We start from the raw sequence: 25068 nt of genomic DNA, 5'->3' as shown, positions 1-25068 counted from the left end.
TTTTCACACACTGTTGCTGGTATTTTGGTCCATTGCAGATCTCTTCTAGATCAGTGATGTTTTGGGGCTGTTGCTGGGCAACACAGACTTTCAACTCCCTCCAAAGATTTTCTATGGGGTTGAGATCTGGAGACTGGCTCTGCCACTCCAGGACCTTGAAATGCTTCTTACAAAGCCACTCCTTCGTTGCCCGGGCGGTGTGTTTAGGATCATTGTCATGCTGAAAGACCCAGCCACGTTTCATCTTCAATGCCCTTGCTGATGGAAGGAGGTTTTCACTCAAAATCTCACGATACATGGCCCCATTCATTCTTTCCTTTACACGGATCAGTCGTCCTGGTCCCTTTGCAGAAAAACAGCCCCAAATCATGATGTTTCCACCCCCATGTTTCACATGTATGGTGTTCTTTGGATGCAACTCAGCATTTGTTGTCCTTCAAACACGACGAGGTGAGTTTTTAACAAAAAGTTATATTTTGGTATAGACTGTAGCTACCTCATTCCCCTGCACATAGACTCAGTACTGGTACTCCTTGTTATATTTACTCGTTATTGTTATTCATTTTTCACTGTGTATTTATTCCTTGTGTCACTATTTCTATGTTTTCTTGTATCTTTAACTCTGCATTGTTGGAAAAGGACCCGTAAATAAGAATTTCACTGTTAGTCTACACCTGTTTTTTCTAAGCATATGACAAATACAATTCAATTTTATTTGAGTATTGAAGACCAAGCTCAGCAACCACCACATCGTCAATAATAATGTGTTGCACCATATCCTGCCACTAGGGGGCAGTGTGACACTATCTTTGGGCCTGTGGCTCCCCGTGGTGTGCGAGGGAGGGTCAGGCAGCACACGCAGACAGTCTCTGCAGCACAGCACAGCACACTTGAACTGCGTCAGCATTTGAGATGCAGCCAAGTGACTGGGCAAAACGCAACACGATTGGACATCGGCTCACTGCTCCAAAACACTGTAGAGAAGCCTACTCCTTTTATCTCCGCATACGACAGTTAGAGCATTGCTCTCTCCTGGACTTATTCTTTAAGGCTGCTGGCCACATCCTTATTCTGCTCACTGAACATATCTCCACACTATAAATAGCTCAGGAGGAGGGTTGTTGCTATCAGCACAGGGCATGATAAGAATGACCATATTCTTCAGAATAATTCCTATACTACTACTTGTACAAATTATAGTAATCACAGTAATACCAAAGATCATCGTTATTATAATAATAGGTATTATTCACCTGACTCAGTGCCTCTCGATGAGGCAGGCTGCTCTGCCTCTGAACGTCGCATCCACCCACCTGCCTCGCCCCAGAGGTGGATGATGAGCGGCCGAATCGACCCAGTTCTGGAACACAAAAATAACAAGCAATGTTCATACACCTGTCTATAGCCACAAATCAATAATGGTTATTGTGCTGTTCATGTTGCCAGGGAGAACAGCTGTGCATATAGAAGGCAGTGCATTTTACATGTGTCTATGTACAACCACTGGTACATGTGGGGGAGGTATTGTGTGCATAAGTATGTGTATATGTGTGTATAAATAGCTCTGGTACTACACATGCTGCCACTGATGATCTTAACCCATAACACCATGATCATGTGACTGTGGATGGAAGAAATCCACCTAATGGGATCTTCAGAGGCATCTGCTGATGTTATCTCTTTTCTAAATAACTTTGTGTGCTAGTGAAATCCTTGACATACTTTAGAGCACTTTCCCTCAGAAAGATTCTGCTAGAAGGATTGTGTCTAGTGTCTAGGTGCTTACCTCCATTGCGATAGGCTGGGAAGGTTTGACAGGGGAGAGGGAGACCCCCTCTAGGCAGGGCTCGGAACCCCAAGAACCCCTCCTCCATCCCGGCCAGGGACTCACTGTGGCCCAGCCCCCTCCCTCCAGTGAAGCGTACTGGGATCCCAGAGTGGCCTCCTCCACCTCCTCTTCCTCGATGCCCTGGGACCAGTTCCTCCTTGTCCACCCTCAGGAGGGCATCGGCACTACCATTCCATGCACGTCCTTCATCCTCTGAGAGGGGAATGACAGAAGGGAATTGTTGAGTTAACATACAATGATTGTCGATTGACAGTATAGTAACAGATGACACTCAATTTACAGTCTAATAGTCTGACTATCCCTCAAAGGGATGAGAGGAACTTCTGATAAAATTAAATATTTAATTTTAACCCATGATGCTCCCCCAGCACATGTTAACTTACTTTCTCTTGCTGTCTCTCGGCTGCCATGGCTGAAGGAGAGTTTCCTCTGCACGGGCCAGTAGGACCCGTCGTCTCCAAAGCCACTGCTGTCCCAGGGCATGAACCCAGCCTTCCCCTGGACGGGCCCAGGCACCGTGCTGCTTTTAGAGGCCACATCACCGTGACCCTGGTGGTGCAAGGAGGGCAGATGAGACCCTCCTCGCAGGCTGTCGTACGCCGGGGGTCTCCGGAAGCCCACCGAGGGGTAGGTCCAGAGCAGGGGGCTGTCTGAGGAGGGGGGCTTGTAGGCAGGCAGGCCATGGGGGGTGTGGGAGCGTTGGAGGTGGGAACGAGAGTGAGGGCGAGAGTGGGAGGAGGTGGAGGAGGACTGGTTTGGGTTTGAACTGGTGCTGGTCTGGGATGAATGGCTGTTGGTGGTGGGAGTGCTCTCAGCCTGAGAGGAGGTAGAGTGGGACCCTGTTTCTCTGTCTCTGTCACGGTCTCGCTCTCTGTCTCTCTCCCTGTGTCTCTCTCTGTCACTGTCCCTGTCTCTGTCTCTGTGATTGTCCCTGTGACCGTCTCTTTCCCTCTCTCTGTCCCTCTCTCTGTCTCTGTCCCTGTCTCCTTTGTCTGACTTCAAGCAGAAGCTCACAGACTTGCTCTCCTTGCCAGAGCCCTGGGTCTGGGTCTGGGCAGTGGACTTGGAGGAGGTTTCTGAGCCATTCTTGTTGTTGGTGTTGGGGTTGGGCGAGTCTCCTCTATCTGGCTTGCGGTAGTGGTGGTAGTGTGAGGGGCGGTGGTGGGGGTGGTGGTGCTGGTGGGAGTAAGGGGAGGTGGACTTGGAGGAAGGGGGCAGCGGTGTGGAGTGGCTCCTGGCCCTTAGACCCGGTGCAGGGTCGAGCTGGCTGTCTCTGTCTCTGTCTCTGTCTCTGTCTTTGTCTTTGTCTCTGCTCTGCTTGTCTCTTTCCTTAGACTCCTTACAGCCTGACAGGAGCATGGGGAGATTGGAGGAGGGGGTGGTAGAGGCAGAGGAGGTGCTGGATGGCGTTGTCATACTGGAGGAGGTCTGGATGCTGATGGTTCCCAGTTTGGCAGCAACAGCTTTGTGTTGGACCCCTACCCCGCTGGAGGCAGCAGCTGGCTGGGGGAAGGCGAGCAGCGGAGGCCGGTGCTGCAGCAGGTTGGGGAAGGGGGCTGGGATCTTACTGGTGGACTCTGTCTCTGATTTGTTCCCCTGGAGGAGATAGGGAGTAGGGGCCCGTGGGGGTTGCGGGCTGGAGGAGAGTGGCTGGGGGACAGGGGTGGTGGAGGTGGAGGTGGGGAGGGGCGAGGAGTGGGAAATGGACACTGTGGCTTTAGGTTTGGAACATGAGGGGGAGGAGGAGGGGCGAGGTAGAGGGGCAGAGATGCCAGAGGAGTGGTGTTTGGAGGATTTGAGTCTCTCGTGTTTGAGAGGGATGCGTTTGTGTCCCTCTCTGTCCTCTGGCAACGGGTACTTCATCTCCTCATAGATGGCCTCGTTTTGGTCTGAGTCTGAGTCGGGTGTGGTGGCGACGGGAGTGACAGGGTGAGGGGTGGCAGTCTGGCTCTCCCTTGTGAACACCTGGCCCACCATCTCTATGTAGACAGGCTCATCATCCCCCTCCTCACCCTGGGGCTTACCCTCACCCCCCTGGAAAGGCAGGGGTGTGGCAGGAGGGGGCACGCGGGCCGGTGGGGGGTCAAACGAGAGCTGAGTGCTGGGACTTCGTTTGGGCTTCAGAGGCGGCATCTTCTTGGACATGTCCCCCGAGTCTGACTTCTTCATTGCTGGAGGGGAAAGAGACAGAGCAATGAACTAGTGATATTTCAATCATCACAACAGGGACAATAATAATAACCCACATTTCCTAATTTCCCCACTTCACTGCCCTCATTACTGTTGCAGTAGCCTACCATTCTTCTTCTCTGAGTGTTTGGCCTGCGAGTGAGTGGGTAGGGGCGGTGGAGGGGTGTCCGGGAGGACGTGAGGTGCTCTGGGGTCTGAGGAGCTGAGGCGGGTGCTGGGGTGTCGTTTGGGTTTGGTAGGGGGGCAGCGCCCGCCGTGCTGTGACTGGGTGTCAGAGTAATCCTCCCCATTCTCCAGACCTGTGTCTCTAGCGCCCACGGCATGGCAGGACTGGGAGCGGGGGGCCATGGCAGAGGCACAGGAGTGAGGGGACAGATCCTGGGAGGCAGGCATGGTCATGAAGCCCATGCGGAAGTGGCGTCGGAAGGACGCCAGGTCACGGACCTTGCCCACCGTGGCTGAGGAGGGGTCTTTCTGGCTGGAGCTGGAGAACACAGGAAGCACAGCATTCCATCATTCAGCAGTTAATCACGTCTCAGTCAAGGACCTTAATTTATTTCCCCATTGTGTTGCCCCTCCCCTTTTCTGCCTCGCTCCCTTTTTCTTTTTCTCTTCAGAAACGTTCTTTAAATAGCTTCAGTCCTTTACTCCTCTTCCTCTCCCCCTGTCTGTCACACACACACTGCTGCTCATACATGGATGGCACAGAGAGACTAGCTTCCCGTTGAAGAGTGAGTGATGAGAGATTGGGCGAGGCAGTGCAGCAGCTGTACATGCCAGTATTGTGTGTAGGGGGGACTCTTCCATCCTTCCATTTCCCTCCACATCTGCTCCCCAAGCTCACAAACACATTCAATTAGGAAATTACTTCCCCTAAAATCAAACTCCCCAAAATCTAGCAACTCCTCTCTGACTGTAATCTCCCTGTTATGTACATCACTGTGTCACTGGGTATCTCTAACTAATTCTTTATCTGTTTTATTACGTTGTCTCTTCACTACACTCATCATGACCTCTGCCAAGCATTTGATCTGTTTCCATGGCAACTGGCTTGCCTGTTTATTGGTTTAGTGGTTTGTCTTAAAACCCATGAAATTTCACATGGTATTGCTTGCCAATGTACAGTACTAAACATACTGCAAACAAGCACACAAAGGAACTGCATTTTTTGGGGGCCTGAAAAGAATGTGTGGCAGTGCAGCATAAAAATTAAAACTGGAGTTTTCTTCAATGAAAATATATTGGAGTTGAATGTATAAAGTACTGTGCTGTTCCTTTGATTAAACAGATCACTCAATTCTTATTCACTCTCTAAAGCCAATTTTACTTTCAAAAACTTCATATGGATAATCCCTGAAGGTCTTTTGAAGGTCATCATGACCACATCCAAACTACCATCATGCATGAACACCAAAGATTCAGAACATCTTTGGTTTCCTAACAGGTGAAACCAAAATCTATATCTCTACAATAAAGCTACGGGTTGATTAAATTGGAGCAGAATCCATACAACAGTGTATCTTGATGAGCAACAAAATGGGACAGGGAGTTGCAGCTGACATGGTCCAAATCTGGAGTTATTGCATATAAAATATACAGTATAGGTCTGTAAACGAACCTTTATGAAGGGGACTCAGCTGTAACAACAGTGGCTGAAGTCATTAGAAAAGAAACTGTGCACAACAACTACCGTGAAAAGAGCTGAAATGATACCGCTACAACCATATAGAAGGAAATGATTGGCTTTCTGGCACAGAACAGAAAGTCTCCACTGAGTGTCAGCTATGGCTTGTGTCCTTTTCAACCTGTTTCTCCGATTCTGTTCCACCGTGGCGACGAGAGGAGAGGTAGCCATTGTAAGGAAGGAAAGAGGGGATGAATGGGTGGGATTTGACTTCCCTAGCAGGACCAGAGGAATGGTGCTGGATGAATGGTGCTGGAGAAATGGTGCTGGAGGAATGGTGCTGGAGAAATGGTGCTGGAGGAATGCTGCCGGGGGCAACAACCGCTTTTTTGTTTCCCTGCTGGGAATGAGTGAGGGCTGAGTGCGTGGGTGCACACATCTGTGTATGTCTGGTATGTGTGTGTGTTGGTGAGAAAGAGAGAGAGAGAGAGAGAGAGAGAGAGAGAGAGAGAGAGAGAGAGAGAGAGAGAGAGAGAGAGAGAGAGAGAGAGAGAGAGAGAGAGAGAGAGAGAGAGAGAGAGAGAGAGAGAGAGAGAGAGAGAGAGAGAGAGAGAGAGAGAGAGAGAGAGAGAGAGAGAGAGAGAGAGAGAGAGAGAAAGAGCAAGTCTAGGTAACTGGGTCTTTACGTGTGTGAGAAGAGGAGGAGGAGATGTTGAGCTTCCGAGCATGCAATCAAAGACCTCATTTAGGAGGTTATCGCAGGTGAGTGAACCCTAAGTGCATGTTGCCGTGTTTGTTTGAGCTAGAGGAAGCAAGAGTGATCAAACATAACAAACTACACATCAAATGTAGGCCTCATTTTGAGGTCACAATGTGTCCTGTACTACTGATGAGCCTTAATTCTGCCATCATTCCTTATGAAGCGGTGAAGCAGCAGGGAGACAATGTGAGCTTTGCACCTTCCTTTTGAGAGGAGGGAAGCTGGCGCAGGGAGAGGAAACAGCACTGAGCATGTTCATCATGGAGAACTGAGATGTAACTGTTTTCTGTCTCATTGCATTATGTGAAGAAAAGCCAAGAGCAGAGCTCTCTCTCTGTGTGTGTGTGTGTGTGTGTCTTTAAGTGTGCCTGTGTGTATATGTGTGTGTGTGCGCCTGTGGGTGTGGAAGTGTGTGTGCGTGCCATAATCTAGATAGACACCAATGGGCCACATTGGCCCTGTAATGAAGGCCATAAAGCTCCTCTCTTCCCATTTTCTGTTCCTCTCATCTGGTTTCTTATCTTCCTTTCTACATGCCCCCACTCCCCCTAGGATGACAATTAAGAGGTTGCACATAAAATATGAACAACAAAACTCTTCCACTTCAGTTCAGAAATGTACAATTGAACTGAACTGAATAATCTTCATTCCATCTCTCCAGTGCAGCATGCAGCTGTGAGTTGAGATCAGTTCACCTCTCCTCACCTCTTCTTATTGCCTTCCTGGTCCTTGTGCCTCCAGTCCAGCCGGCTCTTACGATACAGCAGGTTCATGTCGCCGCGGGGACACTGCTCCTCCTCGCAGCCAATCACAGCGCAATGTAGCCGCTTGCCCCTCCTCTCTATGTCACGCAAGAAATGTTCCACCGCCACATCCTGGGCGGAGCCAGAGCTCATGGTATAGAAGACCAATAGGGTGAAGGGGATGAATGTCACTGCAGACCAAGCTTGAGTCACCTAGACATGGAGAAGATGGGGACATTGTCATTGTTAATAGTCATTTATTATATGTTGAGCTGACATGACAGAGCCCTGTCCAGTTGTCCTCTTATACAGCTCCCCTACACAGCTCTCATGTCGACATGCTGTATGTAGGACAGTAGCAATTACAACATGGTTATAGTACCTGGCTCCTTCTCTTCATTACAGGTGAACAGGGCAGGAGGGATTCCTCCAGACATAATGAGGTGCTCAGAGACAGGGTAGGACGTACCAGAAGTGAAAGTTAAAAACCAGTGAGGTCGCATTATAAACCATGTCTGACACAATATCTGACCAAAATATGTGAAAACATCCAAATAGATGGACAGGCAGGAAACGTAACTAATAAGGCTCCTTGTGTCATGGACATCCTTTCCTACAGGGTAAAACACACTGGGCATTGGACCAGGTAGCCAGGTAGCCAGGTAGCCAGGGAGCCAGGGAGCCAAGCAGCCAGGGAGCCAAGCAGCCAGGGAGCCAAGCAGCCAGGTAGTGAGGTAGCAAGGTATTGTATGTTTACCCAGTCCACTGTGTTGTTTACCCCAACGCCCAACCTACAGTGGATCACATGAAAACACTATTTATATTTTCATTATCCAATTATGACTATCTGAGTAAGCATGGTAACTCAGCTGCAGTGTTTCTCTCTGGCTGGGGGCCTTGGGGTGGCCTAACTAGGGCTGTTTGCTACCCAGGCAGTAATGTGGTTTGTCATATGTAGCGCACGCAGGGCTTCCTGCACACGCTATTCACCCCATGAAGAGTCAGGCTTGTTGTGGGGCAGATATTTGAGGGCCCAACAGTGTTGTGTGCATTGGAGTATGTATGCGAGCGCGGCGCTGCGATTGGCTAAGAAAAGCGCAGCTGTCAGCTGGTGTGCGAGGGTTCCCAGTATTTTTCCATCTTAAATGTAAAAAAAATGGAGTGTTCAAGTGCTTTTGGTGGTTAACTTATACTGCATGGGACACTCCTTGCAATTGGTTTTAGTTTGAACATAATCACGCAAACACTGGATGAAACGCACACCAACATACAATGTAGACTAATTCATTTAGAGGCCTACTGCTACTACACATTCAAGAATGCACTCAATGAACCCACCCATACATAGCCTTCTTAACCCTTTTCCAACAGCACGGGGAATTCTCTAAACTGATTCCATTAGGTTACACATCAATTATTATCTCTGTACTTTGTTGTTCTGTTGAACTATCTATTTTTACTGATTGGCATTCTATAAGTAAGAGACCAATTTAATATCTATAACCAATACAAACCTAAACCTGAATCTGATTCCAGTGGAAGAGTGCAGGCTGCAGAGTCATGGACGATATGGCTCTGAGAACACAGGGTTCTCTACAGTGAGAGATTACATCATACAGAGAGCAGTGTCATCCCATCATGATTCTGACATGGCCCTGTGTGTCACCCTGTGTACCATCGTAGCTCCCGCTAATTCCTATTGTCCAGTGCCCTGGCCTCCCTACACACAATGCCCTGCTGCATTGCTGTGGCCTGGCTGCCCTGCGTGGCGTGGCGTGGCGTGGCGTGGCGTGTTGTATGACTCCGTGTTAATTAGGTTAGGGAGTTGAGACGGTGTAGGTTGGGCTTCTGTTAACAGGGCCGCTGATTTGGGCTTCCAGGATCTGGCAGCTGAGTAGGCAGCCGTACAATTGTCGCATTACAGCTGTGGGGAAGTGTGCAATTACACAGGCTGCTGAGGAAAAGGCCACCGCTTGGGAGACGGTGCGTCAGGTTCACTAGTCCACTATACAGCACACTTCCTCTACTCCTAGAGCATGTCTTATCCATAGCCAAGGGCCATACAACATCTTTCCCCCAAAATGATATTACTCCTGTCTGAACAGACATAAATCAAATATTTCTAAATACTACACCAGAGAGCATCATTTAGCTACAGAGGATCAATAGCTTCAAAGAAGAGCTGTGGATTAAGTTTTATCACAAGTCACAATTTGGGCAGAATATGTGCCAAATATAGAACAGCTTGTAGCATTGTGGCCATAGATATCAGCGAGAAAGCGTAGGCCTACCATTTGGAAAGCAAATGCCTACTGCTGAAAATAGAAGACTAATCTGTCTGTAGAAGCGAACAATTGTTTTATCAACAACTGTTGAGGGTTTCTGAGTGAACAGCATTGTTTTTCAAAGTATCTTATCACTGGCGAGTAGCCTATGCTTCATCTTCATCATTGGGCAAGTCAGTGTCACTGGACACACATATATACAGTACCAGTCAAAAGTTTGGACTTACCTACTCATTCAAGTGTTTTGTTTTGTTTTTACTATTTTCTACATTGTAGAATAATAGTGAAGACATCAAAACTATGAAATAACACATATGGAATCACGTAGTAACCAAAAAAGTGTTAAACAAATCAAAATATATTTGAGATTTTAGATTCCTCAAAGTAGCCACCCTTTGCCTTGATGACAGATTTGCACATTCTTGGAATTTTCTCAACCAGCTACACGAGGAATGCTTTTCCAACAGTCTTGATGGAGTTCCCACATATGCTGAGCACTTGTTGGCTGCTTTTCCAACACTCTGTGGTCCAACTCATCCCAAACCATCTCAATTTGGTTGTGGTCGGGTGATTGTTGAGGCCAGGTCATCTGATGCAGCACGCCATCACTCTCTTTCCTGGTCAAATAGCCCTTACACAGCCTGGAGGTGTGATAGTCTAAATGATAGTCCCACTATGCGCAAACCAGATTGTGTATTGCTGCAGAATGCTGTGGTAGCCATGCTGGTTAAGTGTGCCTTGAATTTTAAATAATTCAGACAGTGTCACCAGCAAAGCACCCCGACACCATCACACCTCCTCCTCCATACTTCAAGGTGGGAACCACACATGTGAAGATCATCCATTCACAAAGACACGGCAGTTGGAACCAAAAATCTCTAATTTGGACTCTTCAGGCCAAAGGACAGACTTCCACTGGTCTAATATCCATTGCTCGTATTTCTTTCTTTGCGACAATTCGACCATGAAGGCCTGATTCACGCAGTCTCTGAACAGTTGATGTGGAGATGTGTCTATTACTTGAACTCTGTGAAGTCTTTATTTAGGCTGCAATTTCAGATGCTGGTAACTCTAATGATCTTATCCTCTGCAGCAGAGGTAACCCTGGGTCCTTATGAGAGCCAGTTTCATCATAGTGCTTGATGGTTTTTGCGACTTCAAGTGCAGTCGCACAAATTTTTCCATATTGACAGACCTTAATGTCTTAAAGTAATGGTGGACTGTCATTTCTCTTTTCTTACTTGAGCTGTTCTTGCCATAATATGGACTTGGTCTTTTACCAAAATAGGGCTATCTTCTATATACCACCCCTACCTTCTCACGACACAATTGACTGGCTCAAATGCATTAAGGAAATAAATTCCCCAAATTAACTTATTTTACAAGATACACCTTTTAATTGAAATGCATTCCAGACGACTACCTCGTGAAGCTGGTTGAGAGAATGCCAAGCGTGTGCAAAGCTGTTATCAAGGCAAATGGTGGATACTTTGAAGAATTTCAAAAATATTTTATTTGTTTAATACTTTCTTGGTTACTACACGATTCCATATGTGTTATTTCCTCGTCATGTCTTTACTAAATCCATCAGGGCATTGCATGCATTGTGACGGTCGTCATAACGAGGAGACCAAGGCGCAGCGTGATATGAATACATTCTTCTTTATTAAACGAAGAACACTAAGCAAACTAACAAAAACGACCGTGACGCTATAATACGAGTGCTGACGTGCAACTACACATAGACAATAACCCACAAAACCAAGATGGAAAATGGCAACCTAAATAGGATCCCCAATCAGAGACAACAATAAACAGCTGTCTCTGATTGGGAACCAATTCAGGCCACCATAGACCTACACATACCTAGACATACCAAAACCCCATATATATATAAAAACACCTAGACAATACAAAAACTAAACCAACCACACTTGTCACACCCTGACCTAACCAAAATAATAAAGAAAACAAAGATAACTAAGGTCAGGGTGTGACCCCCCCCAAAGGTGCGGACTCCCGGCCGCAAATCTAAACCTATATGGGATGGTCTGGGTGGGCATCTAACCTCGGTGGGGGCTCTGGTTCTGGACACCGCCCCCCTTCTTTACACTGAGTCCGCTCTTGTATCACTGACCCGTGGATCATCGTCTGAGGCTTTGGACTGCGGATCCTCGCCGATCCCCGCTGTGTGGATCGTTGCGGGATGTTCTGGACTGGGGACCCGTCGTTGGACCCGTTGACTGGCCCGTCGTTGGAGGCCCCGGACTGTGCCCGTTGTTGGAGGCCCCAGACTGTGGCCCGTCGTTGGAGGTTCCGGTCTGTGAACTGTCGCCGGACGCTCTGGACTGGGTACTGTCGCCAGACGCTCTGGACTGGGTACTGTCGCCGGATGCTCTGGAATGCCGAGGCGCACTGTATGCCTGGTGCGTGGTGCCGACACTGGTGGTACCAGGCTGGGGACACGCATCTCAGGGTGAGTGCGGGGAGGAGGAACAGGGCGTACTGGACCCTAGAGGCGCACTGGAGGCCTGGTGCCAGAACTGGTGGTACTGGGCTGGTGACACGCACCTCAGGGCGAGTACGGGGAGGAGGCACAGGATACACTGGATAGGGTCCTGCTCCACCTAATATCTCCTCCCAGGTCCATCTCCCCATTCAGCGCTGTTCCTCCTTTTCACGCTGCCTGGTCCTTGTTGGTGAATTATTCTGTCACGTTCGTAATAACAAGGAGACCAAGGCGCAGCGTGATATGAATACATTCTTCCTTATTAAACGAACAACACGAAACAAAATTAATGTGACACTATAACACGAGTGCTGACGTGCAACTACACATAGACAATAACCCACAAAACCAAAACCTGAATTGGCCTGAACCAATTCAGGCCACCATAGACCTACATATACCTAGACATACTAAAAACCCATAGATATACAAAAACCCTAGACAGGTAAAAAACACCTAGACAATACAAAACTAAACCAACCACCCTTGTCACACCCTGACCTAACCAAAATAATAACGAAAACAAAGATAACTGAGGTCAGGGTGTGACATGCATATAGGCTTATAGGCCTAGGCTTCCACTGTATGATATGAATAGAAGCCTATGATATGTATGATATGAAGAGAAGCCTCAGCCTCGACACAGAGAAAGAGAGAGTGAGAGATATGATTTATCGTTGTCGGATAGGCTACTGCTGTCTGCTATAAAGATATAGGCATACAGAAGAAGGCAAATGTTTTATTTTTTCGATCAGAATATTTTTTTATAAAGATAAGCATTATATTGTTAGATTATAGGAGTAACTCTGGTAGGCCTAAAACATTCATCCTCACCTCAAGTTCAACTGTCGGAGTCAGTTGGAGCGCCAAGTCAAGCCATTGTTTATAGGGAAAATACCAGCAGGATATTATATCATGGCAAACACAACATTACAGTTGGAAACTTAATTTGGCCAAAGAAAATAGCTAAACAGAATTAAACAAAACACTTGCTAAGTGGTTTAAACCTTCATAAAAGTTTTGAAAAGGCTATATTGCCGAAATTACCAAGAAAGGCTAGTGCCTGCTGTACCCAACAAATGACAGCAATAGGCTAATGATATTGAAAGGCTTACGGATAACCTATCTTAAACCAAATAAGGAACACACAACTAAAAAAACAGATCAAACTTCATTCAGCCAACAAAACTGTCTCAACAGAATGAAACAAAACATCATTTGCATATTTAAAGAACTGGTTTAGATGAATAAATAGGCCTACAAAAATAACAATGATTTAAAATAATAATAATGATAGAACAAAAAACAATAAAAAATAAAGTAAAAAAATTGCATCCTACCTGAATAGTGAGTTGCCTGCATTTGGCCATTTGTGTGGTATAAAAACATATTCTACTAATGTCTTCTAGCATATAAATGATGTAGAATTGCATGAAATGCGTTTATAAAAGGCAACTAAAAACAAGTCTGCTCAACTGTATGTGTTATAGATGCATGCAATGCTTTACTTTAAAGGTGTATGTTTTAACCCTCCACCCTCCAGCACCCACAAATCAAAACAAATTCTGCAGCTACTGTAGGTCCTTAACGGAGCCTAAATGAATATGGAGGCAACAGCATCGCTCACATAGACGTCCCAGTTTTAATCAGGTCTTACATGTGCTATAAGCATACACACGCACACACGCACACACACGCGCACGCACACACACACATGCGCACGCACGCACACGCGCACACGCACACACACACACGTGCACACGCACGCACACACACACACACGTGCACATACTACATAGGCTATACTGTATATGCAGCCCACAATGCAGATATGCAACCAAAGCCCCCACACTGACACATTAAATCAGCAATTCAGGGATTGTAAAAGAAGCTTAAGAGGCATTTACAGGGTCAGAAGTCATTTAAATCCACCTCGTTAGAGCTAGGAGGCAGATGGAGGCAGATGGAGGCGTGATTCACATTCCTGGATCTGCATGCAAGGCTGCAGAAAATGTAGCCATTCAGCACTTAAACAAACACAGACACACACACACAGACACACACACTGTGACACATGAACAAACAAAACACACAAACACAGACATACACACTGTGTCATATAAACAAACACAACACACACAGACACACACACAAACAAAACACACTGTGACACAAAGACACAAACACACACACTGTGACACATGGACACAAACAAACACATTGTGACACATGGACAACAAACACACACACACTGTGACACATGGACAACAAACACACACTGTGACACATGAACACAAACACACACATTGTGACACATTGACAACAAACACACACACTGTGACACATGGACACAAACACACACATTGTGACACAACAACAACAATTACACACATTGTGACACATGGACACAAACAAAACCCTTGGAGCTACAACCCCAAATGCTCCCAGAATTAGAATGTAGAGGCTTGAGACAGTATTAGAATGTAGAGGCTTGCCACAGAATTAGAATGTAGAGGCTTGCCACGGTATTCGAATGTAGAGGCTTGCCACGGTATTCGAATGTAGAGGCTTGCCACGGTATTAGAATGTAGACTTTCCACAGAATTAGAATGTAGAGCCTTGTCACGGTATTAGAATATAGAGGATTGCCACAGAATTAGAATGTAGAGGCTTGCCACAGAATTAGAATGTAGAAGCTTGCCACGGTATTAGAGTGTAGAGGCTTGCCACGGTATTAGAATGTAGAGGTTTGCCACGGTATTAGAATGTAGAGGTTTGCCACAGTATTAGAATGTAGAGGCTTGCCACAGTATTAGAATGTAGAGGCTTGCCACGGTATTAGAATGTAGAGGCTTGCCACAGAATTAGAATGTAGAGGCTTGCCACAGAATTAGAATGTAGAGGCGTGTCACGGTATTGGAATGTAGAGGCTTGTCACAGTATTAGAATGTAGAGGCTTGCTACGGTATTAGAATGTAGAGTCTTGCCACAGTATTAGAATGTAGAGTCTTGCCACAGTATTATAATGTAGAGTCTTGCCACAGTATTAGAATGTAGAGGCTTGCCACAGAATTAGAATGTAGAGGCTTGCCACGGTATTCGAATGTAGAGGCTTGCCACGGTATTCGAATGTAGAGGCTTGCCACGGTATTAGAATGTAGACTTTCCACAGAATGAGAATGTAGAGCCTTGTCACGGTATTAGAATATAGAGGATTGCCACAGAATTAGAATGTAGAGGCTTGCCACAGAATTAGAATGTAGAAGCTTGCCACGGTATTAGAGTGTAGAGGCTTGCCACGGTATTAGAATGTAGAGGTTTGCCACGGTATTAGAATGTAGAGGTTTGCCACAGTATTAGAATGTAGAGGCTTGCCACGGTATTAGAATGTAGAGGCTTGCCACGGTATTAGAATGTAGAGGTTTGCCACAGTATTAGAATGTAGAGGTTTACCACGGTTTAGCCTTGCCACGGTATTAGAATGTAGAGTCTTGCCACAGTATTAGAATGTAAAGCTTGCCACAGTATTAGAATGTAGAGGCTTGCCACAGAATTACGGTATTAGAATGTAGAGGCTTGAATGTAGAGGCTTGCCACAGAATTAGAATGTAGAGGCTTGCCACAGGTATTAAATGTAGAGTCTTGCCACAGTATTAGAATGTAGAGGCCACAGTATTAGAATGTAGAGTCTTGCCACAGTATTAGAATGTAGAGTCTTGCCACAGTATTAGAATGTAGAGTCTTGCCACGGTATAAGAATGTAGAGGCTTGCCACAGTATTAGAATGTAGAGTCTTGCCACAGTATTAGAATGTAGAGTCTTGCCACAGTATTAGAAAGTAGAGGCTCGCCACGGTATTAGAATGTAGAGGCTTGCCACGGTATTAGAATATAGAGGCTTGCCACGGTATTAGAATGTAGATGCTTGCCATAGTAAATTATGTGGGAAAAGATGTGAAAATGAGATATGCCCACAATTTAAACTAATCAAACAATAATTACTGTGAGAAGTATCTCTGGTTATAAAAAAAGGGAAGGGAGTGGCTAACCATTATAGGCCTACAGCATATTGAGGATCTGGGGTGTCAAAGGACTGTGGCTGTTTCTACATTTCCTATTTAAACTCAACCTTGGATGACTTCTGGATGCAGGCTTTGCATTCACAGCCATCTGGATTGTTTGTGGGAGACAGTGGTCCCGAGCCCAACATCAGCAACCCCTTCTCCCCCTTCTACTGTCTCCCTCATTTCTGTCTCCCCACCCGTCTCCCATGTCTCCCCCCGTCCCTTCCTCTCTCCCTGCCTCTCTGTCTGTCTCCCTCCTCCCTCCCTGCCTCCACCTGCATCTCCCTCCCTCCTCCCCCATCCTGCCTCCCAGTGGTGGCAGAGAGAGCACCTAGCTGTCAGGTCGTCTGCTCTATTGGGCTGTGGGGCAGCTGTCTGTCACTCCACATTGCTGGCCTGTTACAGGGCTCCACCACACCGCCACACCGTCACAGCATACAGCACAGATCCACATGGCGTGTTATTATGGCCTGACCCCTGTGGCCGTGTTGTGCCGCACGCATTCACAATGTCACTATCACCACACTCTGACACGCCCGGCTATACGCCGTGGCAGTCCAACACACTGCAGCCAATCAGTCAGGGAGAGAAGGACCGAGAGGAAGCGAGAGAGATAGCGATTGAAAGAGATACAGAGAGTGAGAAAGAGAGCGAAAAGGGTGAGGGAAAGGTAGAGAGGGGAGGATTGGGTGAGGGAGAGAGAGAGACAGGGAGGAGTGGGGAGGAGGGGAGAAATAAATGGTCCTCTAGAGTAGGATGGGTAGAGATGCATAGACAAGGAGAGAGAAAAGAAGAGGAAGGGAGAGGAAGGAAGACAGCTCAGGCAGGAGCTTGACGGAGAGAGGAGAGGAGGTATGGGGAAGAGAGGGAGGTAGAAGGAGGGAGGTATGGGGAAGAGGAGAGAGAGGGGAAGGTATGGGGGAGAGAGAGTAGAGGGGGAGTTATGGGGAAGAGAGGAGAGGAGGTATGGGGGAGAGAGGAGAGTGGGTATGGGGAAGAGAGGAGAGGAGGTATGGGGGAGAGAGGAGAGTAGGTATGGGGAAGAGAGGAGAGGAGGTGTGGGGGAGAGAGGAGAGAGAGTTATGGGGAAGAGAGGAGAGGAGGTATGGGGGAGAGATGGAGAGGGAGGTATGGGGGGGTATGGGGAAGAGAGGAGAGGAGGTGTGGGGGAGAGAGGAGAGGAGTTATGGGGAAGAGAGGAGAGGAGGTATGGGGAAGAGAGGAGAGGAGGTATGGGGGAGAGAGGAGAGGAGGTATGGGGAAGAGAGGAGAGGAGGTATGGGGAAGGATGAGGGAATCCGATAAATAGAGACAGAGAGAGAGATCAAGGTAGAGATAAACAAGAAAACGAAATGGGGACAGATTGATAGAGAGAAATAGAGATGGAGAAAGAGAGCAAGGGGGTGAGTAAATGGAGAAAAAAGGAGGCAATAGATAAACAGTGAAAGAGAAAAGGAGCTGGACTGTAAGAATGGGGAGGGCTGCATGTGAAACCAACAAGTCTTTCACACCAGTCAATGCGTGTGTGGTCTCCTAGCAACACTGTCTGCTACTTGTCTCTCTCCAACCGCTAAATATTCACAAAGGGGGATGTTAGCGCTGTCGTTCGTGATTATCTGAATGGGAACGTTAACATGCTAGGGATCCAATTCTACCCTGCTTAATTAGCCTTTCTGTGTACATCTACATTGTATCTTAATTTCCATAGTATATCTATAATATAGATACCATGCATTGTGTAGAGTGCCATTTTCACATGTTCTCCAAATGATACACAGTCATCTCTAAGGCTACCAGTCGATTCCACATATATGTATTACGAAAATCCATACAGGCCTACTATGAAATTAAATTGGACGCAACTTTTCCAATGGTGTGATGATGTTATCACGCTGTATTTGGTGTATATTGTTGTGGTAGTTAAGATAATACAGTGTGTTGAGTCACTGTGATGTAATGTATGGTCAGAAAGGAACCCCACTGGGACACTCCATGGGATCACTGCCAACCACTGGGCTCCTCACACTAAAACAAATGAATACAAAGACCTTCATTCTTACAATGCATGAGAAATAGAGCAGTATTGGGTGTCAAATGACTGCATGTGACCGGCAGCACTTCAGAATGAAGATAATTGAATAATGCAATGTATGGAATATAGATTGAGTACAAGACAAGTACAATACAATTCTGAAGGTCAGTGAAGGGCAAATTAGATGGGGTGGGGACCAGAAAAATCTCAACTCATCATTAGGGGTCGCATTGGCTCAAGAGTCTGCTTACCCACATCCATACCCACACATGGAGTCAGTCGGTCGGCCCTAGACTTTTGGGGACCCTAAGTGACATTTCGTTGCAGTTTTTAACCTGACATCCGAGTGATAGAGACTAACAAAATCCTTGGGGGCACCCCGTTCTGTAATTCGACCATGATTAATACAAGTTTAGATAGGTGGCTAGACTAATTTACCAATCTGCAAAATGTTAGCTGACATGAGCTAATTGAGTGACTGTCAAGTGTCTGACATAGCAAGAGAAAAACTGCTGATGCACAACCACATTTCGAAATTGCACCTTGTGTATTATACTATTCTAACTCTCAACAGTAAGTTGAGACCCCATTGAGTCCGTCCCCCCCCCCAAAAAAATAAAAATAAATGAATAGATTCTCTGGCATTCCACAGGTGTATTCCCGAGAATACTGGGGGAGGAGGAGCAATGAAAATCTACTGTTAAAATGCATGAGGACTTAAAAATACAATTGACTAAGCTGACTAAAACTGATATAGTAGGCAGTATAATCTTCAATTTCTGTGTGATACTTATGACAGACTCAATTTTACCAGATCAATAAAATTAGAATATAAAAGACAAAGACACTGAAACAAGTTAAACTGAGAGAGTATACTTTGAAATAAAAACATTGGATGCTGACCCAAACAAAGAGCACTGGGTATAGTCACCTAGTTCAACGAACATACAGACTCGTACACACACACGCGCATGCACGCACACCACATACACACACGCACAAACACACTGTATATAAACACACTACACCCTCAATGGTTGGCATACACTAAGCAAGGGGCACCACCAAGCAAGCAGCACCATGAAGACCAAGGAGCTCTCCAAACAAGTCAGGGACCCAGTTGTGGAGAAGTACAGATCAGGGTTGGGTTATAAAAAAAGATACAAAACTTTGAACATCCCATGGAGCACCGTTAAATCCATTATTAAAAACTGGAAATAATAACCACAACTGTCACGACTTCCGCTGAAGTCGGCTCCCCTCATTGTTCGGGCGGCGTTCGGCGGCCTGGCCTTCTAGCCATCGCCGTTCCATTTTTCATTGTTCCATTTATTTTGTCTTGTTCCCCGCACACCTGGTTTACATTCCCTAATCACACTGCATATATATATATATTCCTCTGTTCCCCCCATGTCTTTGTGTGGAATGGTTTTGTTTTGTGTTTGTTGTTTGTTGTATCGCGCCAGTCTGGTTTTTCACCATGGGCATTGCCTGTTCCCCATTTGAGGAATTATTGACAAACCTTATTGTTATACGGTATTTTGGGCTTGTCACTTTTGCCAGTTGGCTTGAGTTGTAGCTGTTTGCACCCGTCTGTTTGTTGCTCTTGGCTAATAAAGTCGCCTGATCACCTATTCGCTGCTGTCCTGCACTTGACTCGAATGACCAGCAGCGAAAACCCTGACAACAACAAAACTGCCAAGAGAGGGCCACCCACCAAAACTCACGGACCAGGCAAGGAGGGCATTCATCAGAGAGGCAATAAAGAAACCAAAGATAACCCTGAAGGAGCTGCAAAGCTCCATGGCAGAGATTAGAGTATCTGTCCATAGGACCACTTTAAGCCATACACCCCACAGAGTTAGGCTTTACGGAGGAGTGGGCAGAAAAAAGCCATTGCTTACAGAAAAAAATAAGCAAAAACGTTTGGTGTTCGCCAAAAGGCATGTGGGAGACTCCTCAAACATATGGAAGAATGTACTCTGGAAGCAGTGTTGCCTTGAAGAATGGGCAAAATACCAGTGGCTAGATGTGCCAAGCTTATAGAGACATACCCCAAGAGACTTGCAGCTGTATTTGCTGCAAAAGGTGGATCTTTAAAGTTTTGACTTTGGGCAGGTGAATAGTTATGCACGCTCAAGTTTTCCGTTTTTTTGTCTTATTTCTTGTTTGTTTCACCCAAAAATATATTTTGCATCTTCAAAGTGGTAGGCATGTTGTGTAAATTAAATGATACAAACCTCCCAAAAAATCTATTTTAATTCCAGGTTGTAAGGCAACAAAATAGGAAATTGCCAAGGGGGGTGAATACTTTCCCAATCCACCGTACACTTGTGTACATAGTGAATTAGTGTAACTTTTTTTGAGTATGTTTCTAAGGCCAAACCCATACTGTATATTACCTTATGATTCTTTCCTATTTTTGCAAGCAAATTAAAATTACAGTAAACTAGTCGTGCTCTCTCTTTCTCTCTCCCTCTCTCTCTCTCTCGCTCTCCCACCAACATACAAAGGCACTCAATGACCTCCCTCTCCCCCTCCCTCCCTCCTGCCCCCCATTCCCTACCCCAACCTGCCGTTGGCTTCATCATCTCTGGCTGGTATCTGCAGTAACCAAGGTGACTCAGTGCACTCAGATACACATGAACATTCACTGGCCACACGCACACGCACACGCACGCACGCACGCACACGCACACACACTGTGCTCAAGAAAATTACAAATGGAAGAGAAGCTAAAACAACCCCAGAGCTCCAGACACACACAACCACCTCTACTGTCTCAGACAATACCTTAGTGCTGCTCTGGGGGGACGGGGGGGGGAGGGGAGAGAAAGACAGAGAGTGAGAGATAGAGAGGGGGAGGAAGAGAGAGAGAGAAGGGGGGACGAAGAGAGTGGAAGTGAGAGAGAGAGAGAAAAAGAAAGTTGAGAGATAGAGGAGGCAGAGAAGAAGAGAGAGAGAAAGAGAATGAGAGAGAAGGGTGGAGAGGAAGAGAAAGAAAGAGAGAGAGGAAGAGACAGAGTATATACTGCCACTGAAAGCTCAGCATGTGTGGTACAGTATGTGCATAATGAGAGGCTTGGCACAACAGCACATCACACTCCTCAGTGACACCAATGGGTTGCTGCTGAGTCTCTCATACAACAGGATAGCTTGCCCTTGAGACACAGACACACTCTGCCTCAGCTGCCTCTGTGAGCCGAAATTTACACACTCTAAATGACCAGGCCAGCTTGACCTGCTGCTGGTGTCCTGCGTTGCCATGGGAAATTTGGTATCCACCATCATATCATACACACACAGACAGGAACACACACACACACAAACACTCACTTACTCATGCACACACAAAAAACCAGCACGTCATGCAAACAAACACACACTGATATCCCTCCCATCTCGAAATCTCTGGGGAGCATCTTGGATAGTTGAGGGTACTTCCTGTGACTACTTCCTGTCATGTGCTGTCTGTGCTACTGGGTTCATCCCTCCCCTCTGGGTAGCTAAGGTATAGAGAAGGCATGTGAGTGTGGAAAGAGGAAGGCGTGTGTGTGTGTGCGTGTGTGTGTGTGTGTGTGTGTGTGTGTGTGTGTGTGTGTGTGTGTGTGTGTGTGTGTGTGTGTGTGCATATGAAAGAGAGACAGAGAGAGAGAGAGAATGAAAGAGAGAGAGGAGTGAGAAAGAGAGAGAGAGGGTTGGTATCAGTAATGAAAATGGTAAAAATGCAGTTCCTCAGTTGAGTACGGGGCGCCCCGTCTGCTGAAGCCTAAAGACATACACTCCTGAACACTAAGCCAGCATTCTTTCCGAAACAGGATCTGACTATCCTATTGTCTGATGCCAATTTCCCTGCAACATTGCCCTGCGCCCCTCCTTGGTACTCTGAAATCTTTTGTATAATTCAGAGCATTTGTTTGTTTCTTGACCAATCAAAAAATTATGAAAATATATGAAACATTGAAAAACATGGATGCAAATTTGTTTTTAGGCAAACCTCTGACATCATTAAAAATGTAGTAGCATCATGAGGCAATGAATCAGGACTATGTGAAATACATACAACATGATCCACAGTCATGTACCAACCCCTTTCATTTCTACCATCTCCCAAAATTGTCATCATATTCTGTCTGAGAAGACACCAATGTCTAAGAGTGTGTCTGTCTGTCTACTGTAGTTGAGGTCTATTTCTGAGTTAAATATATTTGCATACTGTGTGGCAAACCCAGATGAGATGAGATCCATGACAATTAACACAGTATTTGGAGAAGATAGAGCCCTACCCCTGGGGGTGTGTACCCTTTGACCTCTTCTGAAGTGGAGCGAGCAGCAAGGAGCAATGTTTCTGTAATGTTTACCTGTTTCTGGGCCAGCCAGCGAAAGAGAGGAGAAAGGGATGCTACTGGAAGGAGGTCTGCTGCTCTGCACTGCCTTGCATGCCTGTTTCGCTCCCTCGCTGTTGTGTATGATTCATGTTCCAATAAACCACTTCTTTGAAACATTTATGTGGTTTATTTGTTTTTATACTATCGCTGCCCTCTTTTGTTCCTTTCAACTGCCTCTTTTCCCCCCAAATAATTCTGCACTGTTACTGAGCAGGAATCATATTCTAAATCTACCTCTCTCTCCCTCTCTCTCTTGTTCACTACAGTCTAAATAGTCTAACCCTTTCCCCTTTATTCATCTTCATTTATACTGTATGTCAGCTTTGTGCAGTTCAGTGGGTGAATGGCTTTTATTGCTGGCTCCAACAAAATGGACTTAATCAACACAACACTAACACTAATCACATTACGGTCATTTCAACCAGCATTCTACTGTAAGGCATATTGTACTGTGCCTCCAATTTGCAAGGTCAACTCGACCAGATCACAAATAGAGGTTGGACTAGTCTCGCTGCCAGACTCATGATACAGCGACTGATGTTGGAAGATACTAATGTTGGACTAATGTCTGTGCAGAAAAATATAGTGTTTAATAAATTCATATCTGGGTTTCGATCAGACGGAGAGGAGCTCATCCACACAAGCTGAGTTCTCAAAGAGGAGAGGAGAGAAGAGGAGAGGAGAGGTGAGGGCTGTTGTTATGAGAGACATACACATCACAATATCTCATTGAAACCCTCATCTCTGTCAAGTTTATTGCCATATAAAGACAGTTATGATTGATCTAGACTTCCATGTGACTCAGAACGTTACATCATTTGGGGATATTCTGTGTAGGGGAACTTTTATTTTATTATAATGTATATGTTTTTAGGGGTTAGATCAGCTTTAATATTGCAGATAGATTGTAGCTTCCATCAATGAAATGTTCTGCATAATTTCCAATCCCCCATATATATTGTATATATATATATACCCCATAATGACGAAGCGAAAACAGGTTTTTAGAAATTATAACAACTTTATTAAAAATAGAAATACTTTATTTAAATAAGTATTCAGACCCTTTGATATCCTGTTTCCATTGATCCTCCTTGAGAGGTTTCTACAACTTGATTGGAGTCCACCTGTGGTAAATTTAATTGATTGGACATGATTTGGAAAGGCACACACCTGTCTATATAAGGTCCCACGGTTGACAGTGCATATCAGTACAACCAAGAAATGAGGTCAAAGGGAATTGTCCATTGACCTCTGAGACAGGATTGTGTTTAGATAAAAATCTGGGGAAGGGTATGAAAAAATGTCTGCAGCATTGAAGGCATTCAATTCTTTCTTTGGCCGCCTCTCCTTCCAGTTCTCTGCTGCCAATGACTGGAACGAACTACAAAAATCTATGAAACTGGAAACACTTATCTCCCTCACTAGCTTTAAGCACCAACTGTCAGAGCAGCTCACAGATTACTGCACCTGTACATAGCCCACCTATAATTTAGCCAAAACAACTACCTCTTTCCCTACTGTATTTTATTTATTTAGCTCCTTTGCACCCCATTATTTTTATTTCTACTTTGCAGATTATTCCATTGCAAATCTACCATTCCAGTGTTTTACTTGCTATATTGTATTTACTTTGCCACCATGGCCTTTTGTCTTTACCTCCCTTATCTCACCTCACTTGCTCACATCGTATATAGACTTGTTTATACTGTATTATTGACTGTATGTTTGTTTTACTCCATGTGTAACTCTGTGTCATTGTATGTGTCGAACTGCTTTGCTTTATCTTGGCCAGGTCGCAATTGTAAATGTGAACATGTTGTCAACTTGCCTACCTGGTTAAATAAAGGTGAAATAAAATAAACTGAGGAAAGGATCTGAATAACTATGTAAAAGTGATATTTACATGTTTTTGCTTTGTCATTATATGTACTGTATATTGATGAGGGAAAACATTTTTTAATCAATTTTAGAATAACCTGTAACATAACAACATTTTGAAAATGTCAATGCTACCTGCCGTCCCACATATACAGTGCCTTGCGAAAGTATTCGGCCCCCTTGAACTTTGCGACCTTTTGCCACATTTCAGGCTTCAAACATAAAGATATAAAACTGTATTTTTTTGTGAAGAATCAACAACAAGTGGGACACAATCATGAAGTGGAACGACATTTATTGGATATTTCAAACTTTTTTAACAAATCAAAAACGGAAAAATTGGGCATGCAAAATTATTCAGCCCCCTTAAGTTAATACTTTGTAGCGCCACCTTTTGCTGCGATTACAGCTGTAAGTCGCTTGGGGTATGTCTCTATCAGTTTTGCACATCGAGAGACTGAAATTTTCTCTTTTCTTTTTTTCAAACTTTAAACGACACTTTTTATGGATATCTTTAAGAAATGGCTTTCTTGCCACTCTTCCATAAAGGCTAGATTTGTGCAATATACGACTGATTGTTGTCCTATGGACAGAGTCTCCCACCTCAGCTGTAGATCTCTGCAGTTCATCCAGAGTGATCATGGGCCTCTTGGCTGCATCTCTGATCAGTCTTCTCCTTGTATGAGCTGAAAGTTTAGAGGGACGGCCAGGTCTTGGTAGATTTGCAGTGGTCTGATACTCCTT

At 45.5% G+C, this 25068-nt stretch overlaps 1 protein-coding gene across 1 annotated transcript in view; it reads right to left on the bottom strand.

The window, feature by feature from the left end:
- Positions 1-25068, bottom strand: part of LOC135549187 (neuronal tyrosine-phosphorylated phosphoinositide-3-kinase adapter 1-like) — a 43126-nt gene that overhangs the window by 2153 nt on the left and 15905 nt on the right. The window contains exons 2-6 of the mRNA XM_064979223.1: positions 7129-7379; positions 4147-4523; positions 2233-4020; positions 1787-2041; positions 1254-1360 (exon numbers count right to left, since the gene is read on the bottom strand). Of these exons, the coding sequence (XP_064835295.1) occupies positions 1254-1360; positions 1787-2041; positions 2233-4020; positions 4147-4523; positions 7129-7319 (2718 nt within the window). The 5' untranslated portion in view covers positions 7320-7379. The remainder of the gene's footprint in view (positions 1-1253; positions 1361-1786; positions 2042-2232; positions 4021-4146; positions 4524-7128; positions 7380-25068) is intronic.

Source organism: Oncorhynchus masou, chromosome 12 (genome assembly GCF_036934945.1).
Source record: "Oncorhynchus masou masou isolate Uvic2021 chromosome 12, UVic_Omas_1.1, whole genome shotgun sequence".
Classification (NCBI taxonomy): domain Eukaryota; kingdom Metazoa; phylum Chordata; class Actinopteri; order Salmoniformes; family Salmonidae; genus Oncorhynchus; species Oncorhynchus masou.
Note: the sequence above shows the minus strand (reverse complement) of the source record. Positions and strands in the feature narration are given on the sequence as shown.